We start from the raw sequence: 18,857 nt of genomic DNA on the forward strand, positions 1-18,857 counted from the left end.
CTTAACCCCCCGTGTTATCAAGGCTCCTCATATGGAAATATTAATCAGCCATCTCTTGTTCCAGTGTATGAGTCTGTTGTTAAGTGCTGTCAAGCCGTAGATGACTCATAGTGACCTATGAATGAAAGACCTGAACACTTGTGTAACTTTCATTGTTTCTCCAGGTTCATAGGGTTTCTGGAGTCAGGCTTTTCTGAAAGTGGATGTTACTTCTGCTTCCAAGCTTGTTTTAATTGAGGAGCTTCACCAAACACTGTCCAACATGGGTAACCATAACATTTGACACATCAGTGTCACAGTGTTTAGCATCACAGCAACCATGAGTTACATCTATACAGCAAGTAGACATACCAGTGCTATACCACTTAGAAGAGTGTTTGACCAAAAACAATTAAAACCAGGCCTGAGTGCCACAGATTAAAATCAGTTACTTTTGACTTGGTAGCATAACTTTGTATCCACCAGGCCCACAGAGCTCTTTGTTGGTGTTGATGGTTTTTAGTGCCATCGAGTCATAGACGACTCATAGCGACCCTGTGAATGAAAGAGCTGAACAATTGTATAACTTTCATTGTTTCTCCAAGTTCATACAGTCTGATGGAGTCTTACAAATATCACAAATATTATTTCTTTCCCAGTTGTTTCTGGATTAATTTTTTAGTTGCTGATTATAATATCAATTGACAAATACTTGAGCATTTCTGGAGGATAATTACTATAGCTTTTGTGCTTTTTCTTATTCTGGGACAGCTCCATTGATGTATAAATATAACATATTAATTTATACCTATCTATATTTTTATAACGATAGAAATGTGATTTATTTCATGAGTAGAAGTGGTGGGTAGGGAGTTGAAGTCTGTTAGAAGATGCTGTTGATGCGTAACTCTGACCTTGTTGATTACAGGTTTGTGATGAACACTGCTTGTTACTATTAATAGTTTTTGAGAAGGAATTGTAGGTAGTGATAGTTATCTAAGATCTTGTGAGACAAATTTGGGAGGAAAATATAATCTTAGTATTAAGATTTTAAGATCTAATTGCAAGCTTGTTTTTATGTTAAATTTTAGTTTCTCAATTTTAACATATCTTTTTCCCCCCCTGCTTTCTTTGACCGGAATTTAGCAACTGCACGCAATTATAGCAGCATCTGTCTCTATAAAGTCATCCCAAAAACTCAAGAAAATTCTGGAGGCAAGTGAGATTCCCCTCTATGCATGTATGGAAGAGCTGGTTTGTGAACGGCAGTCCTCTGCCCGGGGTGCTGGACTGACGCACCTTTTCTTCTCTTTGCTTGTAGATCATCTTAGCTCTTGGAAACTATATGAATAGCAGTAAACGGGGAGCAGTTTATGGATTTAAACTTCAGAGTTTAGATCTGGTGAGTGAACTAAAAGAAAAGAACAATGTGAAGGAGAAACAGCTGACCAGGATTAAGTGCTGGAGTATTGAGACTCTGCTCTTGGAAGTTGGGGTGATGTGGCTTAATGAAAATTCTCTGCCAGTGGGAGGATAAATTGGTACATATTTTCTGGAACACCATTTGGTGGTATTGGCAAACACTCTGAAAGCCTTTAAAATCCTCATACCCTTTATCTCAGAAATTCCATTCCTAAGACTTTTCCCTCCAGAATCTGAATTTTGGATGCTGTGTGTTATTTATAATTGCATATAATCAGCAACAGTCTGAAAGTCCACCCGTTTTTGAAATGGTTACAATGTTTGTCCATAAGGTGGAGTGGAGTCTTTTTCAACTATTAAAATATTTGGGAACAATTTTCAGCGAGGTGGGGGCAAATTCGTGCTTAGAAAAGGAGTCAGGCTAAAAACTGTGTGTTGAGTTTGATTCCAGCTAAGTATGTAGAGACAAAGTCTGAATTAATGGTAATCAGCCAAAATGGAAAAAGGGCATTTGGAGAGGATTATGGACCTTTAACCCCCATGCTTTATATTTTCTTGCATTTCCAAGTTTTTATGGTGCTGGAAAAAGATGCCCAGCCTTTCAGAGTCGAAATCCTCAGTGGCATCCTTTCCCCAAGGCGCTATGGAACTAGAATGACTTTCACCTGAGAAAGCTGAGTACCGGGGTTGACTTCACAAGCTAAGAGGCCAGGTTATTAGATAGGAAATGTCCAGGCAGTCACAGTTTGGGCCCCAGCAGTTGGAGCATATTGGTGACAGAAGTGGAGCATCTTTGTCTTAGGTCATCAGAGGCTCAGGACTGAAAAAGTAGAGTGAATCGTGAAGACTACAGGTAGGAGAGGTGCTGTGTCGGGGTTACCTACATGCGCTTGGAGCTTCACAGTCGACTTCTCTTGCAACGCACTTTGGAGAGCTCTAAGCCGATGTTTACCTGTGTTTAAGCTGGGATGGGGGGGTATAGTGAATGAAAGGTAGGGGTACAAGTGCTATAGATAAAGATGGGAACTAGGGGTTTGGAGTCATCTCTAATGTGTACACTCTCTAGTTGGGACATCCTTTGTGCAACAGTCAGTGGGCTGGGTCACTAATTGCATCTTACATCTCTTCTGGGAATATTTTTGTCAACCTAGCTCTACCTAGTTAGTTACTCTGAATGGAAAAATGTCATTGGTGGAGAACAGTTCTGTAACCCTTTGTTCTTATACTCAACCTGTGTTTTCTTTTGTTTTCAGCTCTTAGATACAAAGTCAACAGATCGAAAGCAAACACTGTTGCACTATATATCCAATGTGGTGAAAGAGAAATACCACCAGGTGTCCGTGTTCTATAATGAGCTGCATTATGTGGAGAAAGCTGCCGCAGGTACTTGATTCACTAATTATCATTACTAAATGCTTTTAATCATAAAGCCACCATCCCCTGCCTTCACCACTCTTTAGAACATCTTTGAAAAGACAAGGCCTTAAAAAGTCAGATGCTCTGAGCTGAAATGTAGCATCTGGGGTGTTGTCTGTCCACTGGGTGTTTGTTTTTTTGTGGAGTTATTTTTTAATTTTGTTTTATTTATTTTCCTATGACCAACAATGGTCTGTCCACTGTTGAGAGTGAAAGGGAATGTGGACACGAAGATGATGTCTCTGTGTCCTCTGGAAAGAACCCAGTCTTTGGGCCTTGGGACCTTCTCTCGTCCTTTCTTGTTCCTCTTAACTCTTTTCTTTATGTTTGACATTTGAGGATGTGGATCTGAAAATCACTTCAAATAGTCATTTTATTTTGCTTTGTTAGCTTGCTCAAGTGTGGATATTTTATGTTTGGCAGTTGGCTGGAGCACAAGTTAAGCTAGCAGTATGTCTTGGTTTTACTTTGTTAGAACATTTAAGTATTTTTTTCCTTTTAAATCATCTATGATTATGGGCAACTGACTCAGCAATAACTGCAATATACAAGCAAAAGAAAATTATCATCATAGATGAGACAGCTGACTTTTTTAAAAGATGAAATGTTTAGCTCAAAGTGCCCTTGGTAAACTGGTTACAAGTAGGTGTAGGGTCCAAGGCTTCTTATGTCTCATATATCGTCCAGTGTGCTGTGTTCCTTTAAAAATAGTGTTATGGTTATTTGCCGCTGAGGCGGTTACAGTTTATTGAGATTGTGAAGAACAGCTCTGAATCTTGCCCTAGCCTGTACCAGTCACTGCGTCCATCCTGTTGAGAGGCTCCTTCTCCTGTCGTTCACCTTTCCCAACGTGATGGATGTCTTTTTACTAAGGACTGACCGCTTCCAACAACATACCTGAGACAAACGAGACAACATTTCACCATCCTTGCCTGGTGCCCTGTCTATGTCATGGCATTTTCAATTGCTTCAAATTAATCTGAAGTTTGGACAGTGAAGAACAAAAAAGAATCGATGTCTTTGGATTGTGAGGCTGGAGAAGTGTGTTGAATATACCATGAAATGCCAAAAGAGCCAATACATTCTCTTCGACAACGTGCAACCAGAGTGCTCTTTAGAGGCAAAGCTGGTGAAAATAATATTAGGCTAGAAAAGCGAGGACAGGCACAGAGATATGATAGGCAGAAATGCCCCATTTGCCTTCTTGAACCATTAGCGTCCAGAGCATTTAACTTCCTTAAGCCTGTCCCTAACTTACAAATGGAATCTTTGAGAATGAGACCATCTCTGACTTTGTTGTACAGAGTTAGTGACCGTGACCTCTCTGACTGAAGCAGTCATCATTACACTTTATTCCATGATTTATCCAGTTTCATTGTAAAAGTTTGGATATCCCTTTCAACCGGGCAGCTGTGGGAGGATATCAAGAATATCCTCCAGGAAGAATGCAAAAGATCATTACAAGACAGAGGAGGAAGAAAAGACCAACATGGATATCAGAAGAGACTATAAATATTGCACTGGATTGCTGAGAAGCCAAAGCCAAGGGAAGGAATCAAGATATTAAGGAGTTGAACAGAAGATTCCAGAGGGCAGCACAGGAAGACAAGGTAAAGTATTACAGTGAAATGTGCAAGGAGCTCAAGTCAGAAAAATCAGAAGGGCCAAACTTGCTCAGCATTTCTTAAGCAGAAGGAACTGAAGAATAAATTCAAACCTCCAGTTACAATACTTAAGGATGCTTCGGGCAGAATATTAAATAATGCAGGAAGCATTAAAAGAAGATGGAAAGAGTATACAGAGTCATTGTACTAAAAGGAATTAATGGACCCAGAAGAATTTGATGAAACATGACAAGAGCCTGTGGTGATGAAGAAAGAAGTTCAGGCTGCTCTGGAAGAATTGGCAAAAACAAGGCCCCAGGAATACAAATTGACATAGTTCAACAGACACTGCCCTGGACGTGCTCACCAAGTTGTGCTAAGAAATCTGGAGGACAACCACTTGACCAGCTGACTGGAAGAGATCTGTATTTGTTTCCATTCCAAAGAAAGTTGATCTGACAGAGTGTGGAAATTATCAAACAATATCATGGATATCACATGCAACAAGATTCTGCTGAAGATTATCCAAAAATGACTGGAGCAGCACATCAGTGGAGAACTGCATGAAGTGCAGGCTGGATTTATAACAGGTTGTAGTACTAGGGATATTGTAGCTAACATTAGATGGATCTTGGCAGAAAGCAGAGAATACCAGAGGAATGTCTACCTGTGTTTCATTGACTGTGCAAAGGCATTTGACTGTGTGGATAACAACAAAATGTGACAGACTCTGAGAAGAATGGGAAATTCAGAACATTTGATTGTGCTTATGGACCAGGAGGCAGTCGTTTGAACAGAGCAAGGAAACACTGCATGGTTCAAAATTGGGACAGGTGTGTGTCAGGGATGTGTCCTATGTTAAGATTATAAAACAGAAAACTTGCTGCCACTGAGTTGATTGCAGCCCGTAGTGCTTTTCCATGCAGTTTCCGAGGTGGTAGATCTTCATGGGACACAGTGCCCATCTTTCTCTTCAGAGCAGCTAGTGGGTTCAGAGCACTATTCTTTCAGTTACTAGTATAACATGTGCTGCACTGTTCCACCAGAGGCATACACACTAGTGTATAATTGGATTTTCTGTATCTGTTCACATTTTCCTGGCCTTTGATAATGGCACAGTGGGAATAAATGACTGACTGAGATGGTGCAGTGATAATGGGCGAGGTGCTGCTGAAGCCCTAGTGGAGAATGAAATCGGTGGAGATGAGTTGGTGACTACGAAGAACTCTGATGCAAACTGAAACAGACCGATGAGGGCAATCCATTTTTAGGGAGTTACCAGAAATTCTCTCCTGCTGGAATGGTTTTCCTCTTTTTATGTTCCCCTTTGCCTAGATTTCACTGCTGTCAAGTCAATTCTAACTCATGGTGACCCTCCATTGCTTTTCTAAAGTGGTAAATCTTACTATCTTTCTCTACGGGGCAGCTGGTGGGCTTGAACTGCCAACTTTTCAGTTAGTAGTGACCCAGTACTTAACCTTCTTATGCCACTAGGGTGCCTATCTGCTATGGTTACAGGTTCTTTAATATCAATTTCTAATTAAGGAAAAATGTTAAGACAGTTTCCATCTTACTAACTGGTAACACCTTTGGTGTGATCTGAATGAGTCTCAGAAGTGTCATGTGAAAAAAAAATGTCATGGGAAAGATGGTAAGACCAAGGTTGCCTTTGCTGTAATGGTTCTGTTTGTTCTGTGACCCTTAGGTGGCTGGCACAGATTCTTTCTACCTTTGCTCATTTACTCCTTTCACCTTGTTCAGCCAGTCAACCTTCTTTGAGTGCCTGCTGTGTACTTGGCAATGTTAAAAGCATTGGGAGTAGAGATAACTAAGACATCGTGAGTTTCTTGAGGGGAGAACATTAGAAGTTCAACCACGTGCATGAATCAGAGAAGGAGGCAGAGGCGGGGCTGGACCTCTGTGGGTGGCTGGTTCAGGAGACCCAAAAAAGTGTTCTTCTGTGGGATGAGGCAGTTACAGTATAAATGCAAAGGCCTATCAAGAACCAGCTTGAAGGAAAAAAGGGTTCAAGCATTAAAAAAAAAGGATCCAAGGTTGTTCTAGCCCTCTTAGTCAATGCACAATTATAGTTCAACCTACAAAATGCTGCCCTCTGCTGGAGAGCACTAGAAATGCAAAATATAGAAAGACACTTGTAAGAATTAAGTAGCCATGAGTGTCCGTCAGGGTTAAGGAACCTCCGAGACTGCAGACAGCTGATAGTGTATCTCTTGTAAGAAGAATGGAATATTTGTATACAGCAGAGGAATTGGAGCCCACGCTTCTTATTTGAACAACTTCTCTGCCATGTCCTAGGGAAAACCTCTTGGGCCAGATGTATTGATGTTCTAGAACTGCTGTACCAAAGTACGACAATTGGAGTGGCTTGGAAAACAGAAATGTATTTTCTCGCTGTCCTGTAGGCTAAGCATTCAACTTCAGAGTATTATCTGGGCTATGTTTCTCTGAAAACATGAGGGGATGATATTTCCTTGTCTCTCCCAGTTTCAGGTAGTCTCAGATACTCCTTGGATTGCAGCTGCAGCTTGACTCCTGTCTCTGCCTTTGTCCTTGTATGACCATCTTTCCTCTGTCTTTGTGTTTTTTTCTACTCTGAGACCATCACTTTAAGGGTTTAGGAGCCAGTCCACTAGCAAGACCTCATACCAACTGGTAATACCCTCAAAGATTACATTTCTAGACGAGTTCCTGTTCATAGATCCCAAGTGTTAAGGTTTCACCAAATCTTTACACAGGTCAGTCATTAACACCACGCATCCTATATAATTCTTTCACTCATTGGCAAGATGGGCTAATGGCAATAATGTATGGTAAGTGCAGTCACTTGTTATGCATCAGAGAGTTGGGCAATGACTAGGGAGGATAGAAGGAGAATTGATGCCTTTGAGCTGTGGTGCTGGAGAAGAGTATTGAATGTACCATGGACTTCTAGGAAAACGAACAGATTCATCCTGGAGAGGGTTAAATCAGGCTGCTCCTTGGAGGCAAGGATTCTGGGGCTTTGTACTTTGGACATGTTGTAAGGAGGGACCAGTCCTTGGAGAGGGACATCATGCTTCGTGGGTGGAGGGACAGCGCAGGAGGGGAAGACCCTCCTCTATGAGGTGGATTGATTCAGGACTGGAATAATCGGGATGGGGGTGTCAGAAGCAGTGCGATTGGCACAGGATAGAGCAGGGCTTAGGTCTGTTGTACATAGGGTCGCTATGAGTTGCAAGCAACTCGACAGCACATAACAACAACAAGAAGTGTATATAAAGTACTTATGCTGTTCTTGATGATGAACATTCAGTAAATGACTTGCCTTCAAGAACTTTGGCTCCGAAAGCCAGAAACTAGATGTAAGGTCCTGTGTTTTTGTGTCTTTTAAGAATCCCCTTAGAACTTGGCTCACCAGTCAGTCTAGCTATGGTTTTGACATCTTCTCAGTTGAGGCTTTGTCTTCTCTATTTCAGTCTCCCTTGAAAATGTCTTACTGGATGTCAAAGAGCTCCAGAGGGGCATGGACTTGACCAAGAGGGAGTACACCATGCACGACCACAACACGCTGCTGAAGGAGTTCATCCTCAACAACGAGGGGAAGCTGAAGAAGCTACAGGATGATGCTAAGATTGCACAGGTAAGTCCTGGTGCCCCTGGATGCCCCCAGAGAAGAGACCGGGTCCCTGGAACTGTATGGGGTACAGGCCCTAGTTGGGGAGGCATACTCCATTGCACTTTTTGCTGAGTGTAGATTGGCTGTGTAGCTAGTGATTGTTATTGGAGTGGGTAGGGGGCGTCTTTCTGAATGTTTTCTCTGTAAGTTCTAGCCCTGATCATTGTCCTTTCCTAATTTGGACTTTTAACCTTCTTCTCTAGTAGAGTTTCCACCTGTCCTGTCTCCCTCATTTTTGTTCCTACTCTCTATCCTGCTTGAGTCCTGTGTTCATTGAAAGCAGCATGCCACAGGCCTGCACTTAGCACAGCCATGCTCACGGTGCGTGGTGTCTGTAGACTTGGATTTAAAAATCTTACACTGTACTGGGAATCACTGATACATAAGCAGACCTGAAACATACATTATCGTGGAAGAGGCGGCAAAATGTATTGAGGATTCAGCAGTCCAAGTAGAATGGCCTTAGAGGATCTTATGCTAACCAGGGTTCAAGCAGACTGAGTGTTCCCTCTGTCAAGAACATTGAAATGAAGGTTCGGATATGGAGTAAAATAAGCTGTCTAAGGTCCTTGAAACTAGATTGGTTTTCAAGAGTCCTGTTGTGGTCTTAGGCAACTCTTGAAAGACCTGAGTGTGATCATGTGTACGTGTGTGCGGGTATGGCAGGAGGTCCTAGAGGTGAATTCCTGTGTCTCACTTCACATTCTCTTGGTGTCGTTGCTGAGGCGTTGGGAGAAATATAGTGTCTGCAGAAGATTGTGGGAGGTGATGGAGGCTCTGGGGGAGAAAGTGCTGTCTTCTCATTACCACTCTGCTGCCCTCCACTGCTTCAGCCTTATTCCCCACGACAGCAGGTTCAAATACTGGGATGCATGATGTTAAAGAGAAATTTGCTTCTTCCTAGGATGCCTTTGATGATGTCGTAAAATATTTTGGAGAAAACCCCAAGACGACACCACCTTCTGTCTTCTTTCCAGTTTTTGTCCGGTTTGTGAAAGCCTATAAGGTAACCAGGAACACAGCCCTTAAAGCCCTCCTTTCCATTACTGCTTTCCCTCCCATATATTGTAATGTGAGTGAAATTTAAAAAAAAAAAAAAAAATTCACATCTTGTTCCAAAACATCAGTTACAATGTCCTCAGTGTTTGTCCACTCATTTCTTAATGAGATGGGTCAGAGTTTCCTTGCTCTCTCGAAGCCTCCCTCCCACTGTCTTTTGGGCAGGACGGGCAGTGTGAGGTGACAGTCTGCTGGGGAGATGGAGCGTCTCTCTGTTCCTCAGTGCGGGTTGAGCCTGCCTCAACATCACAGTCCTGGGGCCTCTCAGAAACAGGAGCTCTTGTGCACTCCCTTGTGAGAGTTCAGTGGGGAGCTGGGACACTGATATCATTGTGGCCACCTTGACAGTTCACGCACACCGGTGGTGAAGGGTTAAAAAGAATCCAATTCCAGCCAGGTCTCACCTGACATTGTATATTGATTCAACAGGTAAAAGAGGCGAGGCTTGGCCCAAGGCCAGTGTTCATGTCAGAACAGGGTCAAGGAGCGCCTCCTTGTGTCAGATTTGGCCCAGGTTTTAGAATGTTTAGGCGACACTCTAGTGTCATTAGGTATGACCATTCTCTGGTGTTAACATTATCTGGACCAGAAATGGCGTTAGATGCCATCCAGCTGATGACAGTTCATAGTGACCTTATAGAAACCAGATCAAAACCTTGTCCTGTCCTGTGTCACCGTCACAGTCCCTGTCATGCTCAAGCCCAATGCTATAGTTCCTGTGTCAGCCACTCTCATTGAGGGTCTTGCTCTCTTTCACTGACTCTCTGCCTTTCTAAGCGTCATGTCTTTTTCCATGGACTGGTGCCTCATGACAGCCTGCCCACAGACAGTGAGGTGGAGTTGCACCATCCTGGCCTCTAAGAAACCTACCTGTTGCACTTCCTCCAAGACAGACAAAGAATGGCCTTTTAATAAGGGACTGCCTTTGGCAGGCTGGGAACCATAGTTTGAAAAAGGCATGGGACTCAGAAGCATGTGTCAAAAGCATTTGTTCCTCAAGAAAGAGGGATGAAGACTATACTTTCAGGGATCATTTCTATAGTTCGTTACTAGAGAAGTTTCTCTGATCGTGTAGAGCACCGAAAACCATGAGGAGGAGACGCAGCGTTCTCTCCTGAGCGTGAAGCCGGCTCTTGGTGTTGCTTCATTGCAACTGCCACTTGCCATTGATCATCGTTCTTCTCTCCCATCATGGGAGAGGAAGAGGGAGAGGACGCAGTCTGAGTGAAAAAAAAAAAAAAAAAGAAAAGAAAGAGGGATGATGGTTTTAGAGAATATAGGACTACTTAGTTGGCAATTCCATCTATGCCTTTTCACCTTGTCTATGTAATGTAAGTTGAGGAAGGAGTATTTATTGTACAGAGAAGAGACGGATGTGATATTTGGTTAAAATCCACCAGCAACTTTGCAAGAGAAAGACGGGCAGCCTTTTCCCGTGCACTTGGCTGCTTCTGAAACCCCACTGGACATCAGCTGTGAGTCAGCTCTGAGTTGATGGCACAAAACAGCAACATACTAGGAATACCAGGTCATTTCTTCAGCATTTCTGGAGGCTGATGAATGCACAAGAGAACCGTGCTTCAGCTGAAGTATTTTGCCATCTTTGCTCAGCAGGGTTGTGTGTCATTGTGATACCATAAGCTGATAGTAGGAGGACAGTGTCTTTGGCAGTGAGTGTGAGAACGTAGACACAGCACAGACAAGACGTGTGGAACCAGAGCAGCCAGGCAGTCAGCGGCTCCCAGAGCGGGACAGAGCACTCAGGGGAGCACTCTAGAGCTGCCTGGTAGTGCTCCCGTGCTGCAAAGATGACGCAGGTGGCGCTTGTTATGTGCTTACATCTAAAAACTAAGAGGAAAATGTATGCTCCTTGAAAACTCTGTGATTGAAGCTGGGATATGCATCCATCGGGTCTCAGAGCCAGACACTTCAGGAAGAACATGTGTAGAGCAGAGGAGCAGGAAGAATCAGTGCCCTTGGGGTGCCATGGCTTATGTTTGCACCTGGTGGTCCTTCTGGCTGGCTTGCCGAGACACCAGGAGTGACATTGAAGGGATGTTAAATCTACAGATATCCTTTCTGCCAAATTCAGACATAAATTCTGTGGAGAGGCTGGTGTTAAGACATAAACAGGACAGACACACACATCAGGATGAAGGGAACCATCAGCCTGGCACTCAAAGTGTTCCCGAGAATCATGGCCCTGGCTTTGATTTACATGATTGGTGACAAAGGGAAGCATGACCCGATCATAATTGGTGGCAAATGCGACCCATCGCTGTTGTACATGAGACCACTGAGCAGGTGAAAGGAGTGATTGGAATACACACACAAGCAGCGATTTTAAAAAGTTACCAACCACACAGCCATGTGGTGTCCGGAGCCAGCCTGGCACGTTCCCTGGTTCTTCTGTGCAAGCCCTGAGGGTGAATTACTTCCAGTGGGCTCACCAAAGACTTGCTAAGCATACCCACATGGCAGGTTTAATGGTCAAAAAGAAACTCAGATGGTATCTAAACCTTAATGTCAAGGATCAAAAGGCAGTTGGGACTCCACTGTAAACTAAAACCTTCCTCAAACCAAATGTTTCAAGATTTAACCTCTACTACAGTGAGTGGGCAGAGGAGGAAATCTTAGGAACTCATTTACCAGTCTGACTGTGAGCCACAGTGAAGCTGAAGACAAAAGCCTTAGAAGTCAAAATGTGAGCATCTTTATTGAGAAAAGCTGGATTGGTGGACATGGTGTAAATGGGGATCTGTGAGCTTACACTTTGCCCCTAAATTAGACAGATACTTCATGTCATTTGACAGCCAGACCATTTGAAATGTCCTTGGAGAAGACAGCTTAGGAGAATGGTTGAGAGAGCTAAGGTGAGGTGAGGTGAGGTGAGGTGAGGTGAACTTGTTCTAGTTCTCTCCTGAACTTATTCCTGGCACCTTTGGGAAGGAATTAGCTGTGGGGAGAAAAGGGTGTCCCTTCCAATGAGGCCCCCAGAGGAAACAAGAGGCTAAAGAAATGGCATGTCCCTCCTAATTGTGGACAAATAGTGGCCTAGTCCAAAAGCCTACATCTCTGGCAATTTGAATCTTTCAGTGGCCCCTGGGGAGAATATGGCCCATTTCTTCCTATTATGATTTACAGCTCAAGGCCCAATAGACAGTCTGTTACGAGTTAAAACAAATTTTTATTTTTTTTTTTTAGTTAGAACAAATTTGATGGCAGAGATTTTGAGTTCTGAGCAGACAAAAGGCGGAAGAGATCTCAGTATTCTGTTTTCAAGGGAAGCAGGAGATATGTGGGTAGATTTTGGAAAAAAGAAAAACAAGAAATCAACACAGTTGTTAGAGAGAGAGAGAGAACCAGGTCAGATCTGTGGGGTCTGACACCAAGAGTCAGTTTGAGCAGAGAGACAGCCATCAGGACAGGACACCTGGTTTGGGTGACTTTCTGGTGATTAGATTTTGAAGAGGTTTGATGACATAAATGACTAGTGGGGTATGGATTTAGAATGAAATGTAGATGAACATTACGCATCTTCTAAACTCCTAACTCGCCAAGGATTCTCTTAGGAATGATTTCAAAATCTTGACGAATGTCATTTCCATTGATCCAGTTTTTTCTTTTGATGCACTCAGCAAGCAGAAGAGGAGAATGAGCTAAGGAAAAAGCAGGAACAAGCTCTCATGGAAAAACTCCTGGAACAGGAAGCTCTGATGGAACAGCAGGATCCCAAGGTAAGAAGCACAGACTGAGGTGGGCCGCCACGTGGGGAGAGGGCCAGTGGTTTCTCTAGGCAAGCAGCAAAGGTCAGAGTTGCCAAGGACCTTAGCCTTGCCATGCCTTCCTAGAGCTTAGAAACTTCAATGGAAATTTGTTCACTCATTGCTTTGTCACTGGAATAAGGCTAAGAGCATGTTATGCAGCATTTCCAAGTTCATAGAGATCTAGGATGTAAATCTGCCTTTGTATGCAGATGCACTATAACAGGTAGCCTGCTACCAAGAGGACTTAGGGTCCCGGAAGCCTCCATGGGGAATGCCCACTGGTGCTGGGTCTTACTTGCTGGAGGGTTTGCCGATGGGGAGTGGGAGGGAGCACTTCAGGAAGGGTGGCATTCACACATAGAGATCATAAACACAGACAGGTCAAGTTATCCTGACTCTACACCAAAATTTTGAGAAGTGGATGGTTGTTATCAGCTGTCCCTTGCTGCCGGAGCATGTGACCTTTCTGTTGCTGCTTAATTGGAAAAGTTTTCCATTTCCATGGAAAAAGTTTACAATTTCAATAGGAAAAGAATGGAAAGTTTTGTGTTTTCCAAAGACACTTGTTTTCTTCCTGAAAGCTTTCTGAGTTTGTTTGCATTTGAACAGAATGTTGGGATGGTGCTCGTGGTATATTTTTGCAGAGGCTGCTTGACATGAGCACAACGCTCACATACATTTGGATTTCGCTGGAATCCCAGTGGCTGCTGGCAAAGCCAATCTCTGTGCTCCTTTCCTTTCAGTCTCCTTCTCATAAATCAAAGAGACAACAGCAAGAGTTAATTGCAGAGTTAAGGCGGCGACAGGTTAAAGATAACAGACATGTCTATGAGGGCAAGGATGGTGCCATTGAAGATATCATCACAGGTAAGGGGTATTTCCACGCTGTGCCCCCAGCATGCCTGTCCCTGCCCTTACCCAGACCAGCTGCTTTTGCTCAGGGTTTCCAAGTTCTTCAGATCCAGAATTTTCTAAAAAAAAAAAACAAAAACAACAAACAAACAAACATAAAAAGACTGTGCTAGTGTTAAGAATAAATTTATAATAGCCAGTATGCTTCCCACCCTTTAAAGGGCCTTTTTGAAAAATTTCAGTCACTTTCTGACTTCTCAATGTCATTTGAACCCTGTAGGTTCCAGTGGGCTTTCTCCCAGTAACTTGCATTTTCTTCAGTTTGCCACCATGTTCCATGTCCTGCCTTGGTGGCTGCTCCTGCCTACCTGCCCGATTAAGAATATTGTGGATAAAGCCTATTCAGCTTTATACTGACCACAGTCCTTGCAGACTTCCCTAACGTGCCGTTTAACTCACTGTCTTTATTAGTGTTATTACTTTCTTGTGGTCCTTAAGTCTTGAGACCAACGGCTCATCACTTTAGGGTATTTGGTTATAATTCAGAAGTTTATTTTACTTTGTCTTCTGGTGTCCACACTGTATTTACTATGCTCTTGCCTCATTCAAAATGCCTGAAGACTAACATGGAATCAGGGGTTGATAGTTTTATTGATGGGCCCGTCGTGTACATGACCTCAGTCAGTCCTTTTTGTCAGGTAGGAATTGCGCTTAATCCAGCTTGGTTCCTGTGTAAGTCTTAGCCTCCTGTATGAACCAAGTCTTAGGAGTTTCTGCACTGTTATTCCGAGGATGCTAACTGGGGCCACCACCTTGTGGCGGGGGCAGCAAAGGATTTTCCTGTTAGATCAGCTTAATGCTGTTCATCAGCTTTCAAAAATAATTACCATTTTCATTGTGGAACATTTCCATTTTTATTATATTTGGACTATTTTCCATTTTCTACCCCACTGCAAAGCTCCAAATTGTCTAACTCTTTTAGACTTGCATTAACTAATGGGTATAGGCTCACTCCCTTTCTGGATGGCATCCCCACTCCCCCCAGTCCCTAGCTCCAGCCTCAGGTGTGATTAACAAAGCACTAACCATGTACTAATGCAATAGATCTTGGCATTTCACTCTCTCCTGTTTGTCTTGTTTGGCTGTTATTTTCAATGCAGTGCTGAAGACTGTGCCCTTTACCGCTCGCACCGCCAAGCGTGGCTCTCGATTTTTCTGCGAACCTGTTCTCACTGAGGAATACCATTACTAAACTATTACTCTTTCTCACCTGATGCTCTTAAAAGGTTGCTGCAGGTTTTTTGACCTCTTACTTCCTTCTGTTTGTTTGTCAGGGCCACTCAACGTGCTAGCATGGAATTGTAATTTCCATAATGTTGTAATTTGTGTTGTCTTCATGCTGCATGATGCTGCATTTCAGTCATCACTTATTTACTCACGGCCACTTGTTAGACATACATGCATCCAAGTGACTCTGTGTTTAAGAGTTGAATTACTAGAACTACTTATGGGAATTCTCAGAAAAATTGCTAAAAAACTGCTTTGAGAATTAAGACTTGGACCAACTAGGTTATAAGGAATTTGGCTAGTATCTTTGAATGGATGATAGTAATTAATAACAACTACGTTATTTATTGAGCACTTACTGAATGAGCCAGTCCGCTCTTGTACCTATTTAACATGCTTTTGATAGTAAACTGAGCTGCAATACAAACTGAGAAAAAAACAACTCATTATAGTCAAGTTGTAACTGACTCACAGCTTATCCTCCATTGGGTTTTTGAGGCTGTGAATCAATGAGAGGAGATTGCCCATCTTTCTCCTGTGGAGCTGCTAGTGGATTTGAAACACCAGAGGCTCAGCCTTTGAATTAACAGCGGACTTCCCTATGATCTACAAAGTGTTCAGGAATGCAAGGCACTCTAAGGTATAGAATAATTTACAGACAGAATTGGGAACTATGCATAGCTTCAAATTGTGCCTTAATTGTGGTATCCAGCCCATCGTTACCATCTGCAGTATGCTGGAATTCACAGAACAAGCTAAGGAGTCCTTTTGACGTAGATTCATGTGTAGACATGGAGTGATAGTTTCACACCTTTCCCTACAAGCAATTTTTTTTTCCCCTCTGAGTTTCCTAAGTTCAACTGTTTTAGAGCAAGGCTTTGAGACAGGAAGTAAAAATAATGACTTGGGAAATTGCACCCTCCTATTCATGCTTCTTCCCTGATAGCTCTGTTCCATGTCAAACACAGATAAAATCATATTTGACCTGCTTCACTGATGATGGTAGCATCTGATGTACTAGTAGCCACTATTGAGAAATGCCACTTTTCTAAGAATTAAAAGGGGCCAAAAAAGGTGATTGCCTTTTCCCTAAAGAAGACTGAGTTTCATTCTTCATGGCTAGAAAAGGAACAATTCTCCAGTTCCCAGTTGACTAGAAAAGAGACAAAAGAAATACCCACTCTAATGGGAAACAACCATTGTTTGACTCCTGTGCTGAGCTTGACATGGAAGTGAGTGTTTTGTGGCCTTGACTGCTTTATGAATGATTTGCACCTGTGTATGTCCTGTCTGGAAATATCAAAGGCTGTGGCGTGCTGTCAACTGTTCTACCATGTAGCCGCCCACCAGTGCTTATTAATAGTGTGGAAACTGTCATCTTCGCAACTGATGTTTTCTATCAGTTTTGCTGCTGGGCTGTCTTCTTGGAGCCAATCGTCAAAGCAGCTTGGAACTGTGGGGACGGGGTAGACCCTTTCATCCTTGCCTTGTTTTATCTAACAGCTCTCAGTAATGGCCTTCTACTCTCTTCTTCTGTTGGCTAACATGCCCAGGAATGTTAAGCGCTAAAGTTGAGTTGCTTTCCATTTTCATCCCATTTTTACTTAACCATCATTTTGTTTTTGTTTTCTGTTTAGCCTTAAAGAAGAATAATATCACTAAATTTCCAAATGTTCACTCGAGGGTAAGGATTTCTTCTAGCACACCGGTGGTGGAGGATACACAGAGCTGGCAAGCATCACTTTTTACTTAGCTTCCTCCTTTGTATGCAGATTAACGGTTTCGGTGTATGACTAAGGGGAATACTGGTGAGGGTCTGACCAGGGAGATGTCTTGCAGTTCACATTCCTGAGGTGAGGCTGGACCTCTCTGCTGGACGCTTCCTTGTCCTGCCTCCTTGATCTAAAGTGTGACGGCTTGGGCAGGGTGTTCCTGATGATTGGACCCTGCTTTGTGTCCTAGGTTTTTCTTCCCTTCCCTTCTTTTTTTGGCATTAAAGTTATTCACCTTAACTCCATTTTGATCTGAAGCAACAGCGAACAGGCCCTGTCCAAGAAATATGATCTATAGACGGTAGAGATTTTAGGAAAGACGCTGCTTATTCAGCAAACTCCAGAATCCAGAGCTTCAGGTCCCTGCCTAGCCTTAGCCAAAGTGCAGCTCTGACCTTCTGATACCACTGTGAGCCAAGGAGCAGGCATCTGATTTAAAACTTACTCTGACTCGTGTCAGCTACATTTGTGCCAGCTTAGAATTGTGCTCATAGGCTTTGATGGCAGGGGACTTTTCAGTGATCTTTCTACAGAAAATGGCTGAGAAGTCTCTTAACTGCTTATGTTTCGGTTAAAATTGAGCACTTAACATTGTACTCTTGCAGACTATTCCTTGCTTGAATTTAGAATTCCAGGCAGCACTTATAACAGGGCATGTAAGACTTAGTTTACATAAGCACCAGCTTGGTTTTGCCTTGTAAGTATTTGAGTCTAGGCCAGAATTGTCGTTTTTCCCAAAAAAAGTGGCAATTTTTGTGACACATTTTTGCGTGTTTTTCTATTTAAAGTGTTTACCAATTTGTCATGAAACGTTTTGAAAATAAGAGGGAGGCCAAACATTTTATGGTTCAGGTATGGTACAGCACTTAGGTGCAGTCACTAATCATTTGTTAACAAAGCTCATTCCTACTCCATGTCAATCATTCTACTGTGCACTCCTAATGAAAAGTAGAGCGTGCTGGAGGGCCAATACTCCTCTAGTGACAAAATCAACTGGGTGGCAGGAAATGGAGTCATACTTTAATTTCTATGTAATGGTAAATGCAATTAATTTTTAAATCCACCAAAACCCCCACAACTTCACCTAACATTTTTTATGGAGTGCAGATGTGGAAACCATGCTTGCAATGTTCCTTCCTTGATAGAAACGTCATGGATATGACAGGGCAAGGCAGTCTGTTTTACATTTAAAAACTACTCGGAATTTCTGATACATGTTTCTTTGAGATGGGGTGGTGGGGTAAGCTACAGACATTTCTAGTTGAAATGTTTCAAAAATGTCTTCAAGCTAGGCTCTCTGGCCAGTGACAGAGAAATAATCTTTATACTTTTATCTCTAACGTGTTAGAATCCTACCAATACTACATTCTTTTGATTGTAATTTTTGAGGGCAAAAGAACACCTTTGGCTCAGTGAATTTGAAGGGCTCATTACAGAGTCTTCTATACAAGCTGCTTTGATTGGCTGCCAGCTGGCCTTTGTCTTGCTTAAACACATCTCATTAAAGGTTGCAGTTCTCTGACTCGTTCTCCCTTTTCCACAGATCTTAGAAACCAGCCATATAGACGGGCCGATGCGGTGAGGAGAAGTGTCAGGCGGCGCTTTGATGACCAGAACTTGCGTTCTGTTAATGGTGCCGCTGAAATAATGATGTGAGCTCAAGATCTGCCTGCATGAGTGAAAGAGGGTGTGCATGAAGAAAACTGTGACAACGTGAACATGCTACTATTTAATGGCAACCTTGAACAGAAATACAATTAAGGGCTCAGATTTAGCAAACACATAGGAATATTAAAAATGATGGGCTCTCCTTTGAAACCTTAACAAGTGCCTAAAAGTGGAAGTACCTGCTCAGATTAAAGCAATAGGATTTGATTTTTAAACCAATGTTCAGTTTTTTAACCAAAATGTAAATTTCATATTGCATTCATGATGACATTGTGATTATCTCACAATGGCCCCCTTGGTTTTCTGATAAATTGTAAATAACATGGATGCATCTGCTGTGGGCTACTACTGCTGA

The 18,857-nt window shown here is 42.7% G+C and overlaps 1 protein-coding gene across 1 annotated transcript in view; it reads left to right on the forward strand.

The window, feature by feature from the left end:
• The window catches only part of FMNL2 (formin-like 2), a 375,555-nt gene extending 356,698 nt beyond the window's left edge, over nucleotides 1–18,857 (forward strand). The window contains exons 19-26 of the mRNA XM_006880775.1: nucleotides 1,126–1,194; nucleotides 1,301–1,381; nucleotides 2,655–2,784; nucleotides 7,898–8,061; nucleotides 9,002–9,103; nucleotides 12,795–12,893; nucleotides 13,667–13,790; nucleotides 18,378–18,857. Of these exons, the coding sequence (XP_006880837.1) occupies nucleotides 1,126–1,194; nucleotides 1,301–1,381; nucleotides 2,655–2,784; nucleotides 7,898–8,061; nucleotides 9,002–9,103; nucleotides 12,795–12,893; nucleotides 13,667–13,790; nucleotides 18,378–18,490 (882 nt within the window). The 3' untranslated portion in view covers nucleotides 18,491–18,857. The remainder of the gene's footprint in view (nucleotides 1–1,125; nucleotides 1,195–1,300; nucleotides 1,382–2,654; nucleotides 2,785–7,897; nucleotides 8,062–9,001; nucleotides 9,104–12,794; nucleotides 12,894–13,666; nucleotides 13,791–18,377) is intronic.

This window comes from Elephantulus edwardii, unplaced genomic scaffold (genome assembly GCF_000299155.1).
Source record: "Elephantulus edwardii isolate Elephantulus edwardi_28Jun2011 unplaced genomic scaffold, EleEdw1.0 scaffold00010, whole genome shotgun sequence".
NCBI lineage: Eukaryota > Metazoa > Chordata > Mammalia > Macroscelidea > Macroscelididae > Elephantulus > Elephantulus edwardii.